At 44.2% G+C, this 22,034-nt stretch overlaps 1 protein-coding gene across 6 annotated transcripts in view; it reads left to right on the forward strand.

The window, feature by feature from the left end:
- Positions 1-2,843: 2,843 nt before the first annotated feature.
- Positions 2,844-22,034, forward strand: part of LOC311101419 (myosin-10-like) — a gene marked incomplete at its 5' end in the record, with an annotated part of 84,553 nt that continues 65,362 nt past the window's right edge. For all 6 annotated transcript variants that reach the window (XM_084142556.1, XM_084142560.1, XM_084142559.1 and 3 more), the window contains 2 exons: positions 2,844-3,188; positions 12,579-12,735. In XM_084142556.1, the coding sequence (XP_083998682.1) occupies positions 2,844-3,188; positions 12,579-12,735 (502 nt within the window). The remainder of the gene's footprint in view (positions 3,189-12,578; positions 12,736-22,034) is intronic.

Here is a 22,034-nt window from a genome sequence, read left to right on the forward strand (position 1 = left end):
GACCATGTTCAGTGAGTTGTGTTCACATTCACAATTTGATAATATAGCTTGGTAAACATGAATGGAATCCTGATAACATAACATCTTCATGAATTTGTATTAAATATTTCATTAAGTCTTTTGAAAGTAGATTAGCAATGCAGGTGACATGAACAGGGTCGAACTATATTTTTGGAATAATGGCAAAAATAAACTTTAAACCAACAATGCCCTATAATTCCAGGAATATAATGGTACAAATAAGCCCCACCACTTTGGACACGAGGGGGGTGTTGCATATCATGATATCTAACCAGTTACTCTGTGGCAGCTTATTGTAACATTTGTACCATGTAAAATATAAAAATTGTTGAGGGTCAGGTTGAAGATGGTGTCAGGAACAGATGGAATGATGGACCAGAAATGATTCCTTTGAAAAGAGTTGGTTTGCTCTGGGGTCGATTTTAGCCAATAGGAGGCGAGGGGACTAGACTGCAGCTTGAGAATCCAATTGTGTTTTAGCTGCAGTAGGTGAGTGCAGTGCGTAGACTTTCACAACTAGATATTATATTCACCTCATGGCTTAAGAATAAAAAGGCATTTGTATATCATTAGACGTCTGTTTTTCAGAGGATATCAACGCTTTAGAAAATATAGCACGTAAAGCATCACAATGAGCTATTGAATTCGGACAAGCTGATCTATTCGGTCAATATCTATGTCTGCACAACCCATCGTAGGCGGACTAACAGCGGTCAGATCTGTTCGGTTGAGGGGCCCCACCGTAGGGGCAGTGTCTTTGGTGCATACCAAAGCCTAGATAGATGCCTGAATATCAATTGTGTTGTTGCATAAAGTGTTATTAAAGAGGGAGATCGGTCTATTCGTGTGAACAATTGTCCTCGTTTCTTCACTCAAAGCACCAGGTAAATTACCAGCTCTTTTAGGAATCATTTTATTCTGCATGGTTACATTAGCAGCTTGAAGATTGTCGGACTGGATGGATTTAGGCTACATAGCGCAATGATGTCGCTATATTATGTTCAGGACTATTGATTACACAGATACGTTGAATTAAAATATGTTAAAGGCATATATTGCTTTATATTTATTGAAGATTTTAATTGAATGAAATTGAAATGATGACTTTAGAGATGTTGCTACACCAAAATTGACTCCCTTGACAAGTACAGCTCTCAGCATGATTTCAGATGGTTTCTGTTATTATCAAAGTGGTCGTAAATGTCAGATAACGTGCAGCTATCTGATATAGGTTGTTCATGGACTTGCTGATCTAATAAATACATGTTTTTTGTCTATGTTGACTGTAATGTGTGGCAAGGTTGCGTGCCATTCACAACACCGTTACACCAGCGCACGAGATGGCTCTAGTCGAGTCAGCGTAAGACGTGCGTTATTAAACGAGTCAACAATGTAGCCAGCCTGTCAGGCAAATAAACAAAACAAACAATTGGTTCTGTTTGGCACTTATTTTATTTTGACTAAACTTGTTCGACACGTTGAATACTCTACCTGAAGGTGAGGAATTGCTTTCCATGTTTGGCTGCAAACGTCTACTTGGATGAGGAACTTGTTCTGCTGTAAAAAGCAATGATGGTGTAGGCCTATTTTGGCGTGTACAGAAACAATGTAACAAACATCTGTGTCCTCTGTCCAATAACTGATACAATGTGGCATGAAACAATATAATTGACGGATACATAAGAAACACACTTTTGTCATACTGTTAGCTTTCAAAACGGTTAAAGTATAACCTCTGAGAAATAAAGAAATAATGAGGATGTTGGGTAACCTGTACTCTAACGTAGCAGGCGTAAAAAAGAGTCCCTGCATTTAGGTTGAAAATACTGTATCCCTGAAAACCGGAAACATCAGCTTTCTGGCAAGCCCGCAGAGAGTGGGGAACCTGCGAGAATTCTGGGCTGCTCTGGAAAGCACGTAGGCTTCCAAGCTACAATTCGTTATCCATTGCTAGTGCAGTGCAGCAGAGTAGACTCATCTCATCCATTTTTGTAAGCCTGTCATATTATGTAACTCTGCCTCCCTTCAAGCCTATAGTAAAACCTCTCTGTTTTCCTTCCCGAAAATAGGATACAGGTGAGTAAAAATTGCCCCACCTAGGTTAGCCAGCAAATTTGACCAGCTTGCTTACAGCTGCACTAGGGTCAGACAGCATTCCTATATAGATTAAGACAGGGTTTCCCAAACTCGGTTCTGGGACCTCCGTTTTGCTTTAGCACTACACAGCTGATTCAAATATCCAACTCATCATCAAGCTTTGATTATTTGAATCAACTGTGTAGTGCTATGGCAAAAAAACTAAACGTGCACACGGGGGTGGCCCAGGACCAAGTTTGGGAAACCCTGGATTAAGACTCTGCGGAGCCAGTGCGAGATACGTCTCAGGAAATACACCTTCCAAAATGGCTGCTGTGGTTCTTCTACCTAGCATGAGGACGAAAAGGACAGTTTTCTGTAAAAACTAGCAGTAGTTCAATTTTCTCGTTGTAACAGTTGGGATAATGGGACAATTCTCGGAGTACAACGCATTTCTCATCCCTGGATTGAGGTATGTTTTCTGAGCCATATTCGTGCCGGCTCCACGGTGTCTTAATCTACACATGAATGCTCTCCGACTCCAGTGCAGCTGTAAGCAATCGAGTCAGATCTGCTGGCTACACCTAGGCTTGAAAAGGGGGTAGCTTTATTGTCACAAAGGAATGCCACCTTGATAAGTGCCATGCCTGAGAGTGCTTAACATTTAATGACAAACATGTTGCTATACTGAGTCTCTGCCTGTCTCTGCCTCTTCCAGGTGGCACTCTTGCTCTGGTACCCCCAAAATGGCTCATCGAAGTGGGCAGGAGGACCCGGAGCGGTACCTGTTTGTGGACCGCGCTGTGGTCTACAACCCGGCCACGCAGGCCGACTGGACAGCCAAGAAGGTGGTGTGGATCCCTTCAGAGCGCCATGGCTTTGAGGCGGCCAGCATCAAGGAGGAGCGGGGAGAGGAGGTGGTGGTGGAACTGTCAGAGAACGGCAAGAAGGCCATGGTCAATAAGGACGACATTCAGAAGATGAACCCGCCCAAGTTCAGTAAGGTGGAAGACATGGCCGAGCTCACCTGCCTGAACGAGGCCTCAGTGCTGCACAACCTCAAGGACCGCTACTACTCTGGCCTCATCTACGTGAGTGGTTGTGTTGTTGTACACTGTTAGAAAAAAGGGTTGCAAAAGGGTTCTTCAGCTGTCCCGATAGGATAACCCTTTTTGGTTCCAGGTAGAACCCTACCTGGAACCCAAAAGTGTTCTACCTGGAACCAAAAGGGGTTCTACCTGGAACCAAAAAGGGTTCTACAAAGGGTTATTCTATGGGGCCAGCCGAAGAACCCTTTTAGGTTCTAGATAGAACCTTTTTTGTATCGTGTATCGTTATTATACATCTATTCACCTAGAAAGCAGATTTAACCATACGCACACATAGTGGACACAACAGACATCGCTCAATATTTCAATTTTTTGCTGTTTTTCAGCAACACTGGTGATGCATACTTTGAATGAGACCCAGACCACTGAATCCCATGTATTGGTCTCTTGAGAATGTTGAGACACGGTTGTTTGAGATTTTTCATTCTGTGTCCCTAACCCACTCCTTGCCAAACACCTCACCTACCCCACACACACTGACACAGGCACTGATGGAGCGGAAAAGCAAATATGTTTTATACATTACTCCTTCAAACTCCCTGTGTCTGTCTGCTCTGCACACATCAAATCATAAAGGCAGCGGATATAAAATATCCCCTGACCTGGCTCACCTACAGAACCTAACCTCTGGGGAACTCTGAGGAAACTGGGTCCGTGTCCGAATACCCATACTAGCGTACTACATACTTAAACTGCAAACTAATTTTGATGTTTGATCTAGTAGAATTCACTTGTCTTTTCCGACTCATGTGTCTGACAACAGCTGATAATCAGATACATTTACTCGCTGTACCATAATGAACGAATGGCGGGAGTCAACTCAATCACACATTAGATGACTCATTTAGAGTACTATTTTTGAAATGTTACATACTATAACACTTTCTTTTTTCACATGCTATTTACTACGCTAGTATGGGTGTTCGGATACGAACACTGTCTTGTGACTTGATTGAAGTTAGAAAACACACAAAGACTGATCATACTCTGTAACCATTTCCAGACTGTTCAGACCGACGGCAAGTTCTCTCTCTGTGTCTAGATCACCTGCCATCTTCTTTACTTTCACCTTTATAAGTGACATTTCTTCCATACAAACTGGCGGGTCAGTTTGTTTGTACGACCCCATTCCTCGTGGTTGCCCTGTTTGATCTTTGAGCTGTCTGTGGGGTTCTCTCATCTCAATGGGGGTCCCTGGGTGTTAAAGCAAACACATTTGGCCCTGTGTGTGGACTGTGGAGTCCCAGGGCAGGGTGGCAGACTGAGAGACCCCTCACTGCTGCTGCTGTGCTCTATGGCCCAGACTGGCTGCATTAGGTCTGGTTCATCTTTATGGTCGTGAGCCTTTGTCCTCTCACACATGAGCTGTCTGGAGAAAAGAGTTCCTACAATCCCAGAATTCCATTAGATGATAGTCAGTGTCAGTGATGTATATGATGTCCACGCTTTTAGGGAGTTTTTAAAGCTACCCCTTGCTGTTGGTAACCCATCAATGTTTTCCATTATGTTGTCCTTCAACTTTTCTTATCTAAGCACACATCCGAGTTTGCATTGGTTTAAATTGGGTTCTTTCACTGTGTGTTGTGTTATCTGCAGCTATGTTTCAGTGCAGATGGGTCTGGTTAATGATGTCCTATATACAGTGTATCGTCATGATCTTGACCCATTTAGTGACATGCATTCCAGGAATAGAATGTGGATTGGTTATCACCTGAAACACGGTGATGGGGATTCTGGAGGAACTGCCGTCTTTTTGATTTATCTTCTTTACCAGGCTTGATGACAAATTCCACTAAATAGTAGCTTGATGTTTCTCCATGTTTCTTGAAGGCTCTCTTTATCTGTGTGTTGCTGAATAATGGCCGTAGTGAAAATGAAACTATACTGAACAAGAATATAAATGCAACAATTTCAAAGATTTTACTGAGTTAAAGTTCATATAAGGAAATCCGTCAATTGAAATAAATAAATTAGGCCCTAATCTATGGATTTCACATGACTGGGAATACAGATATGCATCTGTTGGTCACAGATACCTTTAAAAAAAGGTAGGAGCGTGGATCAGAAAACCAGTCAGTATCGGATGTGACCACCATTTGCCTCATGCAGCGCGACACATCTCCTTCGCATAGATTTGATTAGGCTGTTGATTGTGGCCTGTGGAATGTTGTCCAACTCCTCTTCAATGGCTGTGCAAAGTTGCTGGATATTGGCGGGAACTAGAACACGCTGTCGTACACGTCGATTCAGAGCATCTCAAACATGCCCAATGGGTGACCTGTCTGGTGAGTATGCAGGCCATGGAAGAACTGGGACATTTTCAGCTTCCAGGAATTGTGTACAGATCCTTATGACATGGGGCCGTGCATTATCATGCTGAAACATGAGGTGATGGCGGCAGATGAATGGCACGATAATTGGCCTCAGGATCTTGTCACGGTATCTCTGTGCATTCAAATTGCCATCAATAAAATTCATTGTGTTCGTTGTCTGTAGCTTATGCCTGCCCATACCATAACCCCACCACCACCATGGGGCACTCTGTTCACAACGTTGACATCAGCAAACCGCTCGCCATATGCCCGGTACAGTTGAAACCGGTTTGTGCAGAAATTCTTCGGTTGTGCAAACCCACAGTTTCATCAGCTGTCTGGGTGGCTGGTCTCAGCTGATCCCGCAGGTGAAGAAGTCAGATGTGGAGGTCCTGGGCTGGTGTGGTTACACGTGGTCTCCGGTTGTGAGGCCATTTGGACGTACTGCCAAATTCTCTAAAATGACGTTGGAGGCGGCTTATGGTAGAGGAATTAAAATAAAATTATCTGGCAACAGCTCTGGTGGACATTCCTGCAGTTAGCGTGCCAATTGCATGCTCCCTCAAAACTTGAGACATCTGTGGCATTGTGTTGTGTGACAAAACTGCACATTTTAGAGTGACCTTTTATTGTTCCCATCACAATGTGCACCTGTGTAATGATCATGCTGTTTAATCAGCTTCTTGATATGCCACACCTGTCAGGTGGATGGATTATCTTGACAAATGAGAAATGCTCACTAACAGGGATGTAAACAAATGTGTGCACAGAATTTGAGAGGAACAAGGTTTTTGTGCGTATGGAACATTTCTGGGATCTTTTTATGTCAGCTCATAGAATTTGAAACCAACACTGTACATGTTGCATTTATATTTTTGTTCTGTGGACATACAGTAGATGGAAGGAAGAGTTAGGTTGTGAGTGCGTGGTCAAGGTCACGTTTGTTATCTCAGAACACGAGCAAAGGTTTTCAAACTGAAATGGTAAGGAAGTGTCTGATCTGATATTTCCAGACAGATAACCGACCATCATGTTTAGAAAACATTCCCCCCAGGAGTTGCTAAATGGTTCCTTTGGTTTTGTGATTCTGCTGTTTAATTTGACTAGTTTGGTGATTGGTATTTTCATCGTTCAAAAGTTTTTTATATCATGTTTTAATTTTCCCTCTTGTAATAAATGAAGAACATGTTTTTGTCAGTGGGAGAGTGCCCCAGCCCAAGGAGGTGACCTCCCCCCACAGTGGGGCCTAACCCATCCCTAGCTGAGCTGTATGCTGCTGCCCCAGGCTTTGTGTGTCTGAGCTGGGGTTGGTGTGCAGAGGGAGCCCCCTGGGTAATGTGGCTCTGTGCAGTGTGGTCAGTCCCTCAGTGAGGCCCCAGTACAGCACGGTGGCGTAGCCTGTGGCTCCCTGCCCATCTGACGGATACATGTGAAGTCAGTGAGTTGAGCCAGCCCTGCGCCCGCCCAGTGAGTAACAGGCTAACCGGAACGCTAGCTAGCGACGCTACAACCAGGCCTTTGTGTCAGCATATAAGCCCCAGCTGTCAGAAAGCCTCAGCATTCTTTCATGTAAAAAAGCGTCCGTCTGTCTCCTGCCCACTTCATTGCCATGTGTCAGACTGTCCTGTCTCCTTTCCCACACTCACTCTCTAACTTACGATTTCTCTATTTTCTCTGTCCTAATGCTCTGCCCAATGCCCACAGCCTTGTTCCTGCCCTTCTTTAGGTGTTTCAAATGTTTGAGTATTCAAACATTTTATAAATGTAATGCAGTCCTGGCTGTGCTTCTGTACTTGTGGAGGTCAGCTGCCTCTTGGTTGACAGGATGTAGGTGGTATCACTAATGGAAACCCCCCACTAATTAGCTCTCTTGTCATTCTTGTTTGGCAGATATGTTTCTTTATTGAGGTTAGAGAACAAGCTTTCACTCGCTATGTGCATGCATAAAAGGTACATTACCTCGCTCTCTCTCAAGAGTGGCATTGTGTTCAGGCCTCCCACATACTCATATCTTGAGTGCTTTGTTGTTGTCATGGCATTGCCATTGCTCCATGGAGAACTCTTTTCTCTTTTGCATGCAAACAACTCAGGTGTTACCGTAAACTTGGTGCACACACGCACACACACACGCGCACACACACACACACACACACACACACACACACACACACACACACACACACACACACACACACACACACACACACACACACACACACACACACACACACACACACACACACACACACACACACACACTCTCACACACACACACACACGCACACACACACACACACCATGGATAACAAACCAGCGCCAGGCTTTTCATTGATCATCATGCAGTTATCAGTGATTGTTTTTGAATTAAATTATCCAGAGAGAGTGAACAACAGTTTCTTTATTTGATAAAAAGGTCTGAGTTTGCAGCTTTGTGTTTAAGCTGGTGGTTAAGGTCATGGATTTAAAGCTATGTAACGTTAGTGCCTTGCATTTACAGTATATGCCAAAATTCCACTTAAGGCATAGCTATCTTTCTCTCAAGTTCACCAGGTATTATTCACATGATAATGCTAAAAGCCCATTGCATTATAAAATCAAGATAGTTGAACACCCTGCTATTGACTTGACACTCTTTTAGATTCATTAGCTCTGCGCAAGGAGTATTGATCATATTTCAAAGCATACTTTGAAGAGTTATTAGCTTTGTTATGAATATGCACTGTCACGGTCTTTCTCCACAGATCAATGGACTAGGCCGTCCTCACCTTGCTACAGTAGGGGTGCTATAGATTCCAAATGGCAGATGCAGGCGACTGTTATGTCTGCTGTTGCCTGTGTGTTTCTCAGCTGTTACTAAGCCACTGCATCCCTCCCCGGATCCGATTTCACAGTGGAAATATCCCCTTCCCTGGTGCATGGAGAGCAGGCTAACCTGACCCACTCCCTCCAGCAGCAGGCCTGGCCTACCACTCTGTCCACAGCTGAAGAGGCTGCAGCCTCCAACCACCCTGGGAGGGAAGGGGAGAGTGATTCAGATGTTGGTGAGAGGGAGAAAGAGAGGCCTCCTGAGTAGACTGGACTGCACAATGACCATTGTAGCTGAATTTGTGACTGCCGACAAATTATACATCCGTAAGGTATTGTAGGTCTACCCAGAGTAGTGGCAAAAACTGAAAGCGTAAACTCTCCTGCAATGTTGACAGTGTTAACTCACGATTAACACACACTCACATTTAACCTGAACGTAAGCATATTCAATATGATAGGAAAGTGTTCTTCTAACTCAATACTGTTGATTATGTTATTATACTGTTATTATCAGGAAAAACAAGATAAACATTGTTGTTTCATCCTGATCTGTTGTCTGACCATCTGTCTGGCCCTGCTGCAGTCTGGTGGGATGCTACACTAGGCCCTGAGACTATTGTTGTGGTTGCAGCCAGGTAGCTCTGCCTAGCCAGCTGCCTGGGTACTGCACGTCACAGAGGCACCGCCACACTATTAATAGCTCCTGCCTTCAGATCAAGGGAATTCATTTTTAATTAGCTACAAAATGGAGCTTCAAGTTAGAGTTACAGAGGGCTGGCTTTTCCTTTTCACCTCCCCTAAGATTTAGAAGGCGTGAGAGGAGGTTGATAGAATCATTATGCCCTGCCTCTCTACCAACAGGGATCCCTGTCAGCTCAGCTGCCTCACAGACCAGCTCTGATTAACTGAGACCACCTCTCTCTCCTTCCTTTCCCCTATCTCTGTCTTCTTACAGCCTACTCACTCTCTCTGTTTCTCTCTCTTCCTCTCCCTATGTCATTGTCAGTGTTTGGCAAGGCATTCCCCTAAAGGGCTGACTGGGCTCCTCTTACATCATGAGCATGCTCTCCAGGGCCGCTTGTCGTTGGCTGGGCTGCTGAGTCATTATCCTTCTGCCTTAATTGCTTGGCTGACTCCTGATTGTTAGACAGGGTTGCATCTTATGGCTCACAAATAGACAACCCATGGGCTTTACCCCCAAGGTTTAGAATAAGGTCTAGTATGCCATATATGTTGGTGGTGGTCTCATAAAAATAGAATGACTTATTATTATAATTCATTATATTTCTATTGTGGTCACCTCTGCCCATTGCCTTATCCAGACCCCTTGGAAGGGGTGAATGGAGCCACTGGGCCTCAGGCATGAAATTAGAGTTCTTGAAACAATTAAAAGCCTTTTAAACAGAGGCTCTGTCTGTCATGTTGGATGTGTAATACAGACTGCTGTGTTCTGTATGAACTCACTCTCTTGCAATTCAAAGGGCTTAATTGGCATGGGAAACATATGTTTACATTGCCAAAGCAAGTGAAATAGATAATAAACAATCAGAAATTATCAGTAAAAATAGTATAGCTATGTACAGTGTTGTAACAATGTGCAAATAGTTAAAGTACAAAAGGGAAAATAAATAAACATAAATGTTGGTTGTATTTACAATGGTGTTTGTTCTTCACTGGTTGCACTTTTCTTGTGGCAACAGGTCACAAATCTTGCTGCTGTGGTGGCACACTGTGGTATTTCACTTAATAGTTATGGGAGTTTATCAAAATTGGATTTGTTTTCAAATTCTTTGTGGGTCTGTGTAATCTGAGGGAAATATGTTTCTCTAATATGGTCATACATTTGGCAGCTCAGCTTCCACCTCAAATCAAATCAAATTGTATTTGTCACATGTGCCAAATACAACAGGTGTAGACCTTACAGTGAAATGCTAACTTACAAGCTAAGAAATATAAGAGTTAAGAAAATATTTACTAAATAAACTAAAGTAAAAAGAAAGTAACACAATAAAATAACAATAATGAGGCTATATACAGGGGGTACCGGTACCGAGTCAATGTGCGTGGGTACAGGTTAGTCGAGGTAATTGAGGTAATATGTACATCTAGGTAGGGGTAAAGTGACAAAAAAAATGAGGGGTCAATGCAAATAGTCCGGGTAGCCATTTTATTAACTGTTCAGCAGTCTTATGGCTTAGGGGTAGAAGCTGTTAAGGAGCCTTTTGGATCTAGACTTGGCTCTCCGGTACCGCTTGCCGTGTGGTAGCAGAGAGAACAGTCTATGACTAGGGTGTCTGGAGTCTTTGACCATTTTTAGGGCTTTCCTCTGACTCTGCCTGGTATAGCAGGAAGCTTGGCCCCAGTGATGTACTGGGCCGTACGCACTACACTCTGTAGAGAATTGCGGTCGGATGCCGAGCAGTTGCCATACCAGGCGGTGATGCAACCAGTCAGGATGCTCTTGATGGTGTAGCTGTAGATCTGAGGACCCATGCCAAATCTTTTCAGCCTCGTGTACAATAGGCATTGTCGTGCCCTCTTCATGACTGTCTTGGTGTGTTTGGACCATGATAGTTTGTTGGTGATGTGGACACCAAGGAACTTGAAGCTGCTCCACTACAGCCCCGTCGATGTGAATGGGGGCGTGCTCGGCCCTACTTTTCCTATAGTCCACGATCATCTCCTTTGTCTTGATCAAGTTGAGGAAGAGGTTGTTGTCCTGGCACCACACTGCCAGGTCTCTGACCTCCTCCCTGTAGGCTCTCTCATCGTTTCTTGTGTCCACGTTTTCAAAAACTCTGTTATATCTCTGCTCTAAATTAAGATTCAACAATGAATGCCGAAAGAATGGGGTGTCAGCTAGGACATGACACCTTGAGTTTGAAAAAATCTATTTTGGTAAGTGAAGTGAATTTACACCCTGGAACGGAGTTTCATCATGGGTCCCTGATACAGTATGTACTATACAGAAATGCATAAATATGGACATGAATGCCATTCTCTTCATGATGATGTATCCTAAATAGGTACACAATTATTCTAAACACTGGCCATTTATTTTAATGAGCCCCGCCCCCAAACAAGACCAAATTTGCTTGGTCCAGACCAGACCAAATCTGAACCAATCATAGACATCTATGTTTCCCAAGTTTGGCCATTAAAATACAGCACAGTAGAGCACAGTACAGCACAGCACAGTACAGTAGAGTTCAGTACAGAACAGTACAGTAGAGTTCAGTACAGTAGAGTTCAGTGCAGTATAGTACAGTAGAGTTCAGTGCAGTATAGTACAGTAGAGTTCAGTACAGTAGAGTTCAGTGCAGTATAGTACAGTAGAGTTCAGTGCAGTATAGTACAGTAGAGTTCAGTACAGTAGAGTTCAGTGCAGTATAGTACAGTAGAGTACAGTACATTATAGTGTACTCAACTCTACTGTGCTGTACTGTGCTGTCCAAACTGGTGAACCCAACTGTGGTTAGACTCTTTTAGCTTTCATTTGACACCCAATTTGATGTTCTCCTATGAACTTAGTATGTTGGTGCTCATGTGTCCTTTTCCATGGAAACGGCCTTGTGTTATTCTAGCACGGCAGTGGTGACTGTGTGTGTGAGGGGAGGGAGGGATCATTCCACTCTTTAGTGGGAATGTCAAGCCCCAGTCGCATGAGAATTAGCTAATGTCCCACCAAGGCCTCTGTCATTTCTCAGAACATTAGCCACAGGGCTTGATAAGAAGGCACTCACTATGGCCGTGCAGTTCAGATTGCTTAATGGGAAGACGTCGATGTAAGGAGCCGTCAGATCTTAGTCAACTGGAGAGTTAATGATAAGCTAGTCTACCATGTGTGCCATTCCCACAGCTATGTCTCTCACTTTATACATTTTCTCCTGTTGCCTTTATACAACTGCATGCTCAGTCTGCCCACTATGGTGACGGAAGGGACCAAACTGTAGCAGAATGATGACAGCTCAATTGCACTGACATTTTGCAGACCACTTCAGAGCCGCTCTAGAGTTAGAAAATGATAAAGGGTTTTCTTTTGAATTATGAATGATTGAGTTAAACCACATGGAGAGAGTTGATCACTTCTCAGACTAACAAGTGTTTATCCCCCTAGATCACAGTACAATGGAAACTCATCTTGAACAGCCTTCGGTCCCATATTCACTCTCTATGATCAAATCTGCATTCAGAACTTACTCTTATCTTGTTGATTTACTGTATTTGTGTGTTGTTTCTCTCTCCCCCATAGACTTACTCTGGGTTGTTCTGTGTGGTGATAAACCCCTACAAAAACCTGCCCATCTACTCCGAGAATATCATAGAGATGTACAGGGGGAAGAAGAGACACGAGATGCCACCACACATCTACGCCATCTCAGAGTCAGCATACCGCTGCATGCTACAAGGTAAGCCTCCTCTCTCACTCGGTTTTAGGCAGTGATTGGGAGGTATAGCTCCTTCCTCAGTGGTCTCTTTCCGTCTCTCTCTTTTGCTGTGACGCAACATGCATAAAGTGTGACTGGCCCCAGGTTTTTGAGGGGTTTTCATGTAGGTTTGTTTTGTTTAATGTAGTCTTAGACAAATAGTTTTGATAGGTTTTGATGTGTTTTGGTCTCTGCCTGGCATGTATCCTGCTGAGTTGTGGATTGCGTGGGTTTTGCTGCATAGTCCAGGAGATTAGTGTGTGAAGTGTGTGAAAGGTTCCGGGGTCAGGGAGGCATTGACATCATTAGTCATGGTTGATCTGCCTCTGCTAGCCATAGGGGTCCAACATACTACTTATTGATGTGGATCTACTAAGACAGACAGACAGATAGACAGACCATACTGTACCACTAATAGGCTACATAATGGTGAAAGCTCAACAATAGGCGGCTTGTAATTTCACAAACCACCAAGAGTACTGTCTATTATCTGTAAGTGCTGTACATTGGCTGCAAAGCATGAATGCCTCAATTTCAGAGCAATGCATGTATTTGTTTGCGTTAAGCCAAAAAACACCCAGGATCAAGACTTAGGATGCTATTAACTCAACCTGTGATCCTAGGGAAATGCACGAGTCACTGTTAATCTTCTTCCTACAGTAAGAAACCTCTATCCATCTCTGGCTCCTTGGAAAGGGACACTTTTCAATAGATAGTGTGTGTTCAGTTTCAATGAGTTCAGAGTAACATCAGCCTTCTGAACAGTACAGCCTTTCAGTGGGTCTGATTTTGCCTCCTCAGCTAAGTTAGATTTGATGGAGCCTGGAGCCTCTCTGTCATTACAGCTCCTCAGGCTGGCCTTAAACTGGATCTATCCAGAACTGTGGCTTGCTGCTCTGGCCGTTCTGGCTGTTAGTCCTCCACCCTACAGTACTGCTGTCACTATCACTGCTGCTGCTGCTGCAGGTCAGAGCCAGATGTGCTCACAGGAAGAGAAAATCTCAGGTATTTTCATCTTCAGGAAGAAGCTACGCTATTCTCTTTGTACCAGGAAGTGTGCTGGACACAGGCCCCCCTTGCAGCCACGTCCCTGTGTTAGAATCTAGACATGACTCTGCACATATGTGTCTGTAGTTGTTTTAGCCGGAGCTAGAAGCGATGAGCGGTAATCCTTCCTGCTTCTTAGTTCTAGTGAGCATTTGAGTAGTGATATTGGCCAGTGGCCACACGTATACAGTAGGTCAAGTGCTTTACTGGTTGGTCCAACTCCAACACCTCTCTTCCCCCACCTCACCCAACGTCTCATCACTCACTTCCTTTTGTGAGTCCCACCACCACTCTCATCCACACATACATTGTGGTATCTTAACCAGTGATAGCCATGAGACCCTTGTAACCAATCACCCCCTCCCTCATCATATTTTCCATGAACTAAATATAGGCTGAGTCCCTGCACAGAGCACTCACCCATTGTGGGCTTCCTGCCTTTCAGTTTCAACATGAGGGGTGTTTGAGTTGGGGCCCCATGTGAAATCTACCCCCCTGATATCCCCACTGCCCACAGTCCTGCCATATGTGGTCATTCTATGCACTCTCCAGGGGGTCTACTGTGGAATTAGGTCATCCCTTGTTTTAGCGATCCGCAGCATGCTAAGTCCTGAGTCATCGTGGTAGTGTCATGGCCGCCAGATCACTGCAGAGTGCAGACTGTCCGGTTGCCTGAAGAGGGATGCGTCACTATGGATATGAGTGTGACCAAAATAACATTCCCACACTGGCACTGGCACCTCACACAGAGGAGTTACAATGTGTCAGCTCACTTTCTGAGTAGCTGACCTTATATTGGCAGCACTGGTATCTTGCACAGTTTAATAACTATTGATCTGCTTAGTGCTTACAGTGTGTTATACAGATTCGTTCCTTTGGGAGTGGAAAGACTGCCTCTATTGATGTTTCAGAAGTCATGCCAGGCTGTTAGGGATCCCCACTGTTCTGGAATTGCTCTCTTTCTTCTCCTCTCAGGAACTGGACCAACCTACCTATCTCATTTCCACTCCTCTTTTCTTTCATTCCTGATTTGTCCGGTCTTTTTTCCCCTCTCACCAAAACGTTCTGGCTTGGAGGACGTTGAAGGAAAAATTCCCTTCATCCCGCCAGGGCTTTTCTGGGACCCTTTCACTTACGGCACTGTTAACTGAAAAATACGACCGGGCGGCTTTGTGCGGTCTCTTTCCCCCAACGTGGTTCCTTCCTTTTCCCCCGTTGTGAGGAGAACACAGGAGGACAAGTGTGTGGAATGTCCGTGTTCTGACTTCAGCCCAGAATATGTCTCTAGCATTACCATGGCAGGTTCACAGCCCATTCTACAGTCTCTCTCCTGCCTCAACCAATCACCCTCTCTCTCTCCAATCCCATTCTCGTCTCTGTCTCTGGCCCTCTGGCTTCAGTCAGGGGGATAGTCAACCGAACCGTACCGAGGCCTCACTGCACCTAAGCTGTCAGCAGGAGCAGAGCTTGAATGGTTCTAGTTGCTTATTATGGGCTGTAGCCATTTCCTCAGGTCGTTTGTTTGCGTTTGACACTCCCTCCCTCCGACACATGTTTGAGTCTCAGGAACGGCTACAGACGAGGCTTCCGCTCTCTGCTTTGACCCCCTCCTCCAGCTCCCGAGGCGAGGCATGCCATGCTGCTGACGTGTAGGTCTGGACGTGCTCCTGCACTCCAGAGCATAGGGGAGAGGGAGAGAAATGGGGCGGCCTGTATTGTGCCTCACAATGGGGGCTTTGTTTTGCCTTGAGAGGGTGCCAGGGTGCAGTATGGGGAGGCCTGGAACAACGGGGCTCTTCCCTGGGAAAAGGGGGTCTTGTGTTGGGGCAAAGAGGGGCGACTGCAGGGAAGAGGCCAGGTCTGAGTGACAGGACAGGTGTGAAGGGTCAGAGCCAGGCGGGATGGGGGTATGGAGGAAGGGGGCACCCCAGGGGAGATAGGGGTGTGTCTGTTAGGAACCCTCTCTCTGTAGTGAAAAGAACTCTCTGTGCTCCTCGGTGGATGTAATAGAGTTTCAGACAAATGTCAGTGTACACACACTCAGATAGACACATGTTGGCAGATGCTCCCCTAATGGCAGACAGCTGTGGGGTTCATGCAGTATAAAATTGTATTTCTGTTGGCGGGCTCTTGTCATAGATCTATGATCTCAGACAGCCATGCACTGGTGAGAATCTCTCCAATAGGGGGAAAGAATGCATCCTTAATAAACTAGAGCCATGAACATGTTGTCCTCAGTTTACTGGTTTTTGAAGGTTTCACTGGTGGGAGGGAGCAGAGTCTGGGGTTACAGACAGGGGTTGAATGGAGACCCCATGAAAGCCCTTGAAGATGTGGGGAGTTTGCTCAACATGCATGCATGGCTGTGAATGACAGTCCTGTTATGAAATACATTATTAGCATAGGTGCTTTATTACTGTAAATGTTAGAGGTTATCGGGCTGTTATAAGTACCCTTACAGAAAAAACACATGATTTCACATGTGGAAACATGTTCACGTAGACAAGATGGCGTATTGAATAAAAAGTGGTACAAACCACCTCAAGATAAAAACATAATATTACAAATCAGTAAGTTAGACTAAATATTAGCATTTCATATATTCGCAGTAAATAAAATTCAATCTGGATAATAACACAAAACAAATCATAAGGCTAGAGAAATATATCGACAAATATTACAACAACACGCAACACCCAAACATGGCGGAAGATAAACGAGGAGAACCAATCCCCAAGAGAAAACGCGACTCGTCGACTGATACAGATGATATATGCTTTTCACCACTGGGTCTGGTAAGTGTGGAAAGCGACCTGTTGAAGTCGATAAATGACAAATTGGGCATACTAGAATTGGTCAGTAAGGACGTAAAAGAGTTTAAAGCGAGTCTTGAAATGAGTGACGAAAAAGCAGCGATAATGGAAACAGAAACCAAAAAATTAAAAGTGACAGTAACTAAGATGGAAACGGACGTTAGGGAACTTAAAAAGGAGAACAACCTTCTGAGAGAAGCCTTACTAAACATCCAAACTAGATCGATGAGAGAAAATCTAGCACTTACGGGTATTCAGGAAAAGGAGGGAGAAATAACCGAGAATATTATGAAGGATTTCCTGCATACAGCGCTTCAAATCCCACTCGAGGCTGTCGATAAAATCCAACTCGAACGTGTACACCGTTTCGGACAAAGAGGACAGAAATATGATCGCCCAATCGTTGCCAAATTTGCATTTTTTAAGGATAAAGCTATGGTTAAAAGCCTAGGAAAAAGACTTGCTGGCACGAAAATAGGCATGAATGATCAGTTCCCGAGGGAGATTGCAGAAAGGCGCAAAGTTCTGTATCCAATCTTCAAGGAAAATAGATTAAAAGGGAAATGTGTGGCACTTGTGGTCGATAAACTATATATTGACAACCAAATGTTCAGAGACACAAAGACTACTCCATGACTATTCTAAAAGTTGTAATAGAGGAGTTGAATAATGGAACACCCAATACTAGCAATGATGGGGATTGGAATATTAAATAACATTTATAGTAAGTATAGTATTTAAAAAAGGATACAATGATATAACAAGAAAAGATAACAAGCAGGATAATACATCTTCAAATACAACTAATTAGAACATGGCTTTTTTGGCAGGCAATTGTTGTTTTGGCGGACGGTTGTTGGGGTTGGTCCTGTGTTCTCCCTGGCGTCCTTTCCCCCTTGTGGCAGGTGTGGGATGTGGGTGCGTTTGCACGCTCGGCCCATATCCTCTGCAGTCAACCATGTGGTGTGCATTTTTGAGTGAGAGGGGAAATGGTTGCATATCCTAGAGCCGACAGGTGTCTATGAGCAGGGGTAGTGAGAGAGAGCTTTCAATTTTGTGCAGATGAGGGATATACATTTTTAAATATAGTATACATCTAATCTAATTTTTTATTGTCCTATCATGATGGAAAGATCCCCAACCCTATATCCTGGACACCCACCTGAGTGACCCATACACCAAAGAGAAGTTCCCATCTCTTTTATGGACCTGCTGTGAGTATGCAGCCTAAACAGAGAAATAAATGCGGTCAGAGACCTACTTGAGCAGCACCGCCCCCTCAAGATTCTGAGCCTGCCTAGCAGGGTTGGTCCTACAAAGCCAGAGCCCCCTGATGGGAGAGCATTATATACAAGGAAATTCTCAAAGCTGCTAATGAGAACCTTGACGACCTTTTACCTAGCCGGTGGGGATTCCGGTGGGGTACCCCCACCCAGGTAGTGGCAGTGCTGGCAACACTGGCTGCAGTAACCCATGGGGAGGGGGTCACACTCGGACAATCAGAGATGGGGTTTATCATTGTGGCCCAGGTGGCACAAAATAATCAAAGGTCTGACTGCACGGAGATGCTTGGGAAAAAATGGTTACAACGGGGGACCAGAGTGTTTGTGTCTCAGGTGAAAAGGGTGGATCTGATCTCCATCACCTTGACATAGATTAACTAGATTAATCAAATCTGACATTGTTGTCAATTTCTACTCAATCTTGCATGCTTTCTCAATCAGCTGTAACTGTATGTGCACTCGTAAATCAGGTCCTTTCTTGAGTTGGGCTCTGTGATATAACAACCGTTGAGTATCTGATTTTATGGTGGATTGTGGAGGAGGGGGGTTGAGTGTGTTGGAGTATGTGAGTATGTGCGTGTGTGTTTGTCCGGCATCTGTTGTGGGGGGTATGGGATGGACCACAGTAATTATTTGCTAGGATAATAATTGCTTGTCAATAAATTAAATGTAATACAATGGCAATCCGGGTTATATGTTAAAATCCTACGTATGAACTGCCAACATTATTATGCATATTAATTGATAATGATGGAAAATAAGATATGCAAGATATTTGAATTGATATACAGTGGGGGAAAAAAGTATTTAGTCAGCCACCAATTGTGCAAGTTCTCCCACTTAAAAAGATGAGAGAGGCCTGTAATTTTCATCATAGGTACACGTCAACTATGACAGACAAATTGAGGAAAAAAAATCCAGAAAATCACATTGTAGGATTTTTAATGAATTTATTTGCAAATTATGGTGGAAAATAAGTATTTGGTCAATAACAAAAGTTTCTCAATACTTTGTTATATACCCTTTGTTGGCAATGACACAGGTGAAACGTTTTCTGTAAGTCTTCACAAGGTTTTCACACACTGTTGCTGGTATTTTGGCCCATTCCTCCATGCAGATCTCCTCTAGAGCAATGATGTTTTGGGGCTGTCGCTGGGCAACACGGACTTTCAACTCCCTCCAAAGATTTTCTATGGGGTTGAGATCTGGAGACTGGCTAGGCCACTCCAGGACCTTGAAATGCTTCTTACGAAGCCACTCCTTCGTTGCCCGGGCGGTGTGTTTGGGATCATTGTCATGCTGAAAGACCCAGCCACGTTTCATCTTCAATGCCCTTGCTGATGGAAGGAGGTTTTCATTCAAAATCTCACGATACATGGCCCCATTCATTCTTTCCTTTACACGGATCAGTCGTCCTGGTCCCTTTGCAGAAAAACAGCCCCAAAGCATGATGTTTCCACCCCCATGCTTCACAGTAGGTATGGTGTTCTTTGGATGCAACTCAGCATTCTTTGTCCTCCAAACACGACGAGTTGAGTTTTTACCAAAAAGTTATATTTTGGTTTCATCTGACCATATGACATTCTCCCAATCCTCTTCTGGATCATCCAAATGCACTCTAGCAAACTTCAGACGGGCCTGGACATGTACTGGCTTAAGCAGGGGGACACGTCTGGCACTGCAGGATTTGAGTCCCTGGCGGCGTAGTGTGTTACTGATGGTAGGCTTTGTTACTTTGGTCCCAGCTCTCTGCAGGTCATTCACTAGGTCCCCCCGTGTGGTTCTGGGATTTTTGCTCACCGTTCTTGTGATCATTTTGACCCCACGGGGTGAGATCTTGCGTGGAGCCCCAGATCGAGGGAGATTATCAGTGGTCTTGTATGTCTTCCATTTCCTAATAATTGCTCCCACAGTTGATTTCTTCAAACCAAGCTGCTTACCTATTGCAGATTCAGTCTTCCCAGCCTGGTGCAGGTCTACAATTTTGTTTCTGGTGTCCTTTGACAGCTCTTTGGTCTTGGCCATAGTGGAGTTTGGTGTGTGACTGTTTGAGGTTGTGGACAGGTGTCTTTTATACTGATAACAAGTTCAAACAGGTGCCATTAATACAGGTAACGAGTGGAGGTCAGAAGAGCCTCTTAAAGAAGAAGTTACAGGTCTGTGAGAGCCAGAAATCTTGCTTGTTTGTAGGTGACCAAATACTTATTTTCCACCATAATTTGCAAATAAATTCATTAAAAATCCAACAATGTGATTTTCTGGATTTTTTCTCTCAATTTGTCTGTCATAGTTGACGTGTACCTATGATGAAAATTACAGGCCTCTCTCATCTTTTTAAGTGGGAGAACTTGCACAATTGGTGGCTGACTAAATACTTTTTTCCCCACTGTATATTTAAATAGTTATATATAGAGGTGACAGCATTGGAAATGCTTTTGGCGGTTAATCTGCTTCTGTTTTGTGCGTGGCACTGTGTGCTGTTTTCGATGGATGGGTCCTGGCCTCTCGGGGCCCTAGGGATCCGGAGGGATGTGGGTGGGATGCCGATCACTGGGATGACGGCTCAACTTGGGATGGGAAGGGGCTTTAGCGGGGGAATTGGTGGAGAACAATTGAAGGGATACTTAGTAGCAATGCAAATATCATAGTACAGCTACAGTGGGGAAAAAAAGTATTTAGTCAGCCACCAATTGTGCAAGTTCTCCCACTTAAATAGATGAGAGAGGCCTGTAATTTTCATCATAGGTAAACGTCAACTATGACAGACAAATTGAGGAAAAAAAATCCAGAAAATCACATTGTAGGATTTTTTATGAATTTATTTGCAAATTATGGTGGAAAATAAGTATTTGGTCACCTACAAACAAGCAAGATTTCTGGCTCTCACTGACCTGTAACTTCTTCTTTAAGAGGCTCCTCTGTCCTCCACTCGTTACCTGTATTAATGGCACCTGTTTGAACTTGTTATCAGTATAAAAGACACCTGTCCACAACCTCAAACAGTCACACTCCAAACTCCACTATGGCCAAGACCAAAGAGCTGTCAAAGGACACCAGAAACAAAATTGTAGACCTGCACCAGGCTGGGAAGACTGAATCTGCAATAGGTATGCAGCTTGGTTTGAAGAAATCAACTGTGGGAGCAATTATTAGGAAATGGAAGACATACAAGACCACTGATAATCTCCCTCGATCTGGGGCTCCACGCAAGATCTCACCCCGTGGGGTCAAAATGATCACAAGAACGGTGAGCAAAAATCCCAGAACCACACGGGGGGACCTAGTGAATGACCTGCAGAGAGCTGGGACCAAAGTAACAAAGCCTACCATCAGTAACACACTACGCCGCCAGGGACTCAAATCCTGCAGTGCAAGACGTGTCCCCCTGCTTAAGCCAGTACATGTCCAGGCCCGTCTGAAGTTTGCTAGAGTGCATTTGGATGATCCAGAAGAGGATTGGGAGAATGTCATATGGTCAGATGAAACCAAAATATAACTTTTTGGTAAAAACTCAACTCGTCGTGTTTGGAGGACAAAGAATGCTGAGTTGCATCCAAAGAACACCATACCTACTGTGAAGCATGGGGGTGGAAACATCATGCTTTGGGGCTGTTTTTCTGCAAAGGGACCAGGACGACTGATCCGTGTAAAGGAAATAATTAATGGGGCCATGTATCGTGAGATTTTGAGTGAAAACCTCCTTCCATCAGCAAGGGCATTGAAGATGAAACGTGGCTGGGTCTTTCAGCATGACAATGATCCCAAACACACCGCCCGGGCAACGAAGGAGTGGCTTCGTAAGAAGCATTTCAAGGTCCTGGAGGGGCCTAGCCAGTCTCCAGATCTCAACCCCATAGAAAATCTTTGGAGGGAGTTGAAAGTCCGTGTTGCCCAGCGACAGCCCCAAAACATCACTGCTCTAGAGGAGATCTGCATGGAGGAATGGGCCAAAATACCAGCAACAGTGTGTGAAAACCTTGTGAAGACTTACAGAAAACGTGTCATTGCCAACAAAGGGTATATAACAAAGTATTGAGAAACTTTTGTTATTGACCAAATACTTATTTTCCACCATAATTTGCAAATAAATTCATAAAAAATCCTACAATGTGATTTTCTGGATTTCTTTTTCTCATTT

Source organism: Coregonus lavaretus (genome assembly GCF_964263955.1).
Source record: "Coregonus lavaretus genome assembly, chromosome: 2".
Lineage (NCBI taxonomy): Eukaryota > Metazoa > Chordata > Actinopteri > Salmoniformes > Salmonidae > Coregonus > Coregonus lavaretus.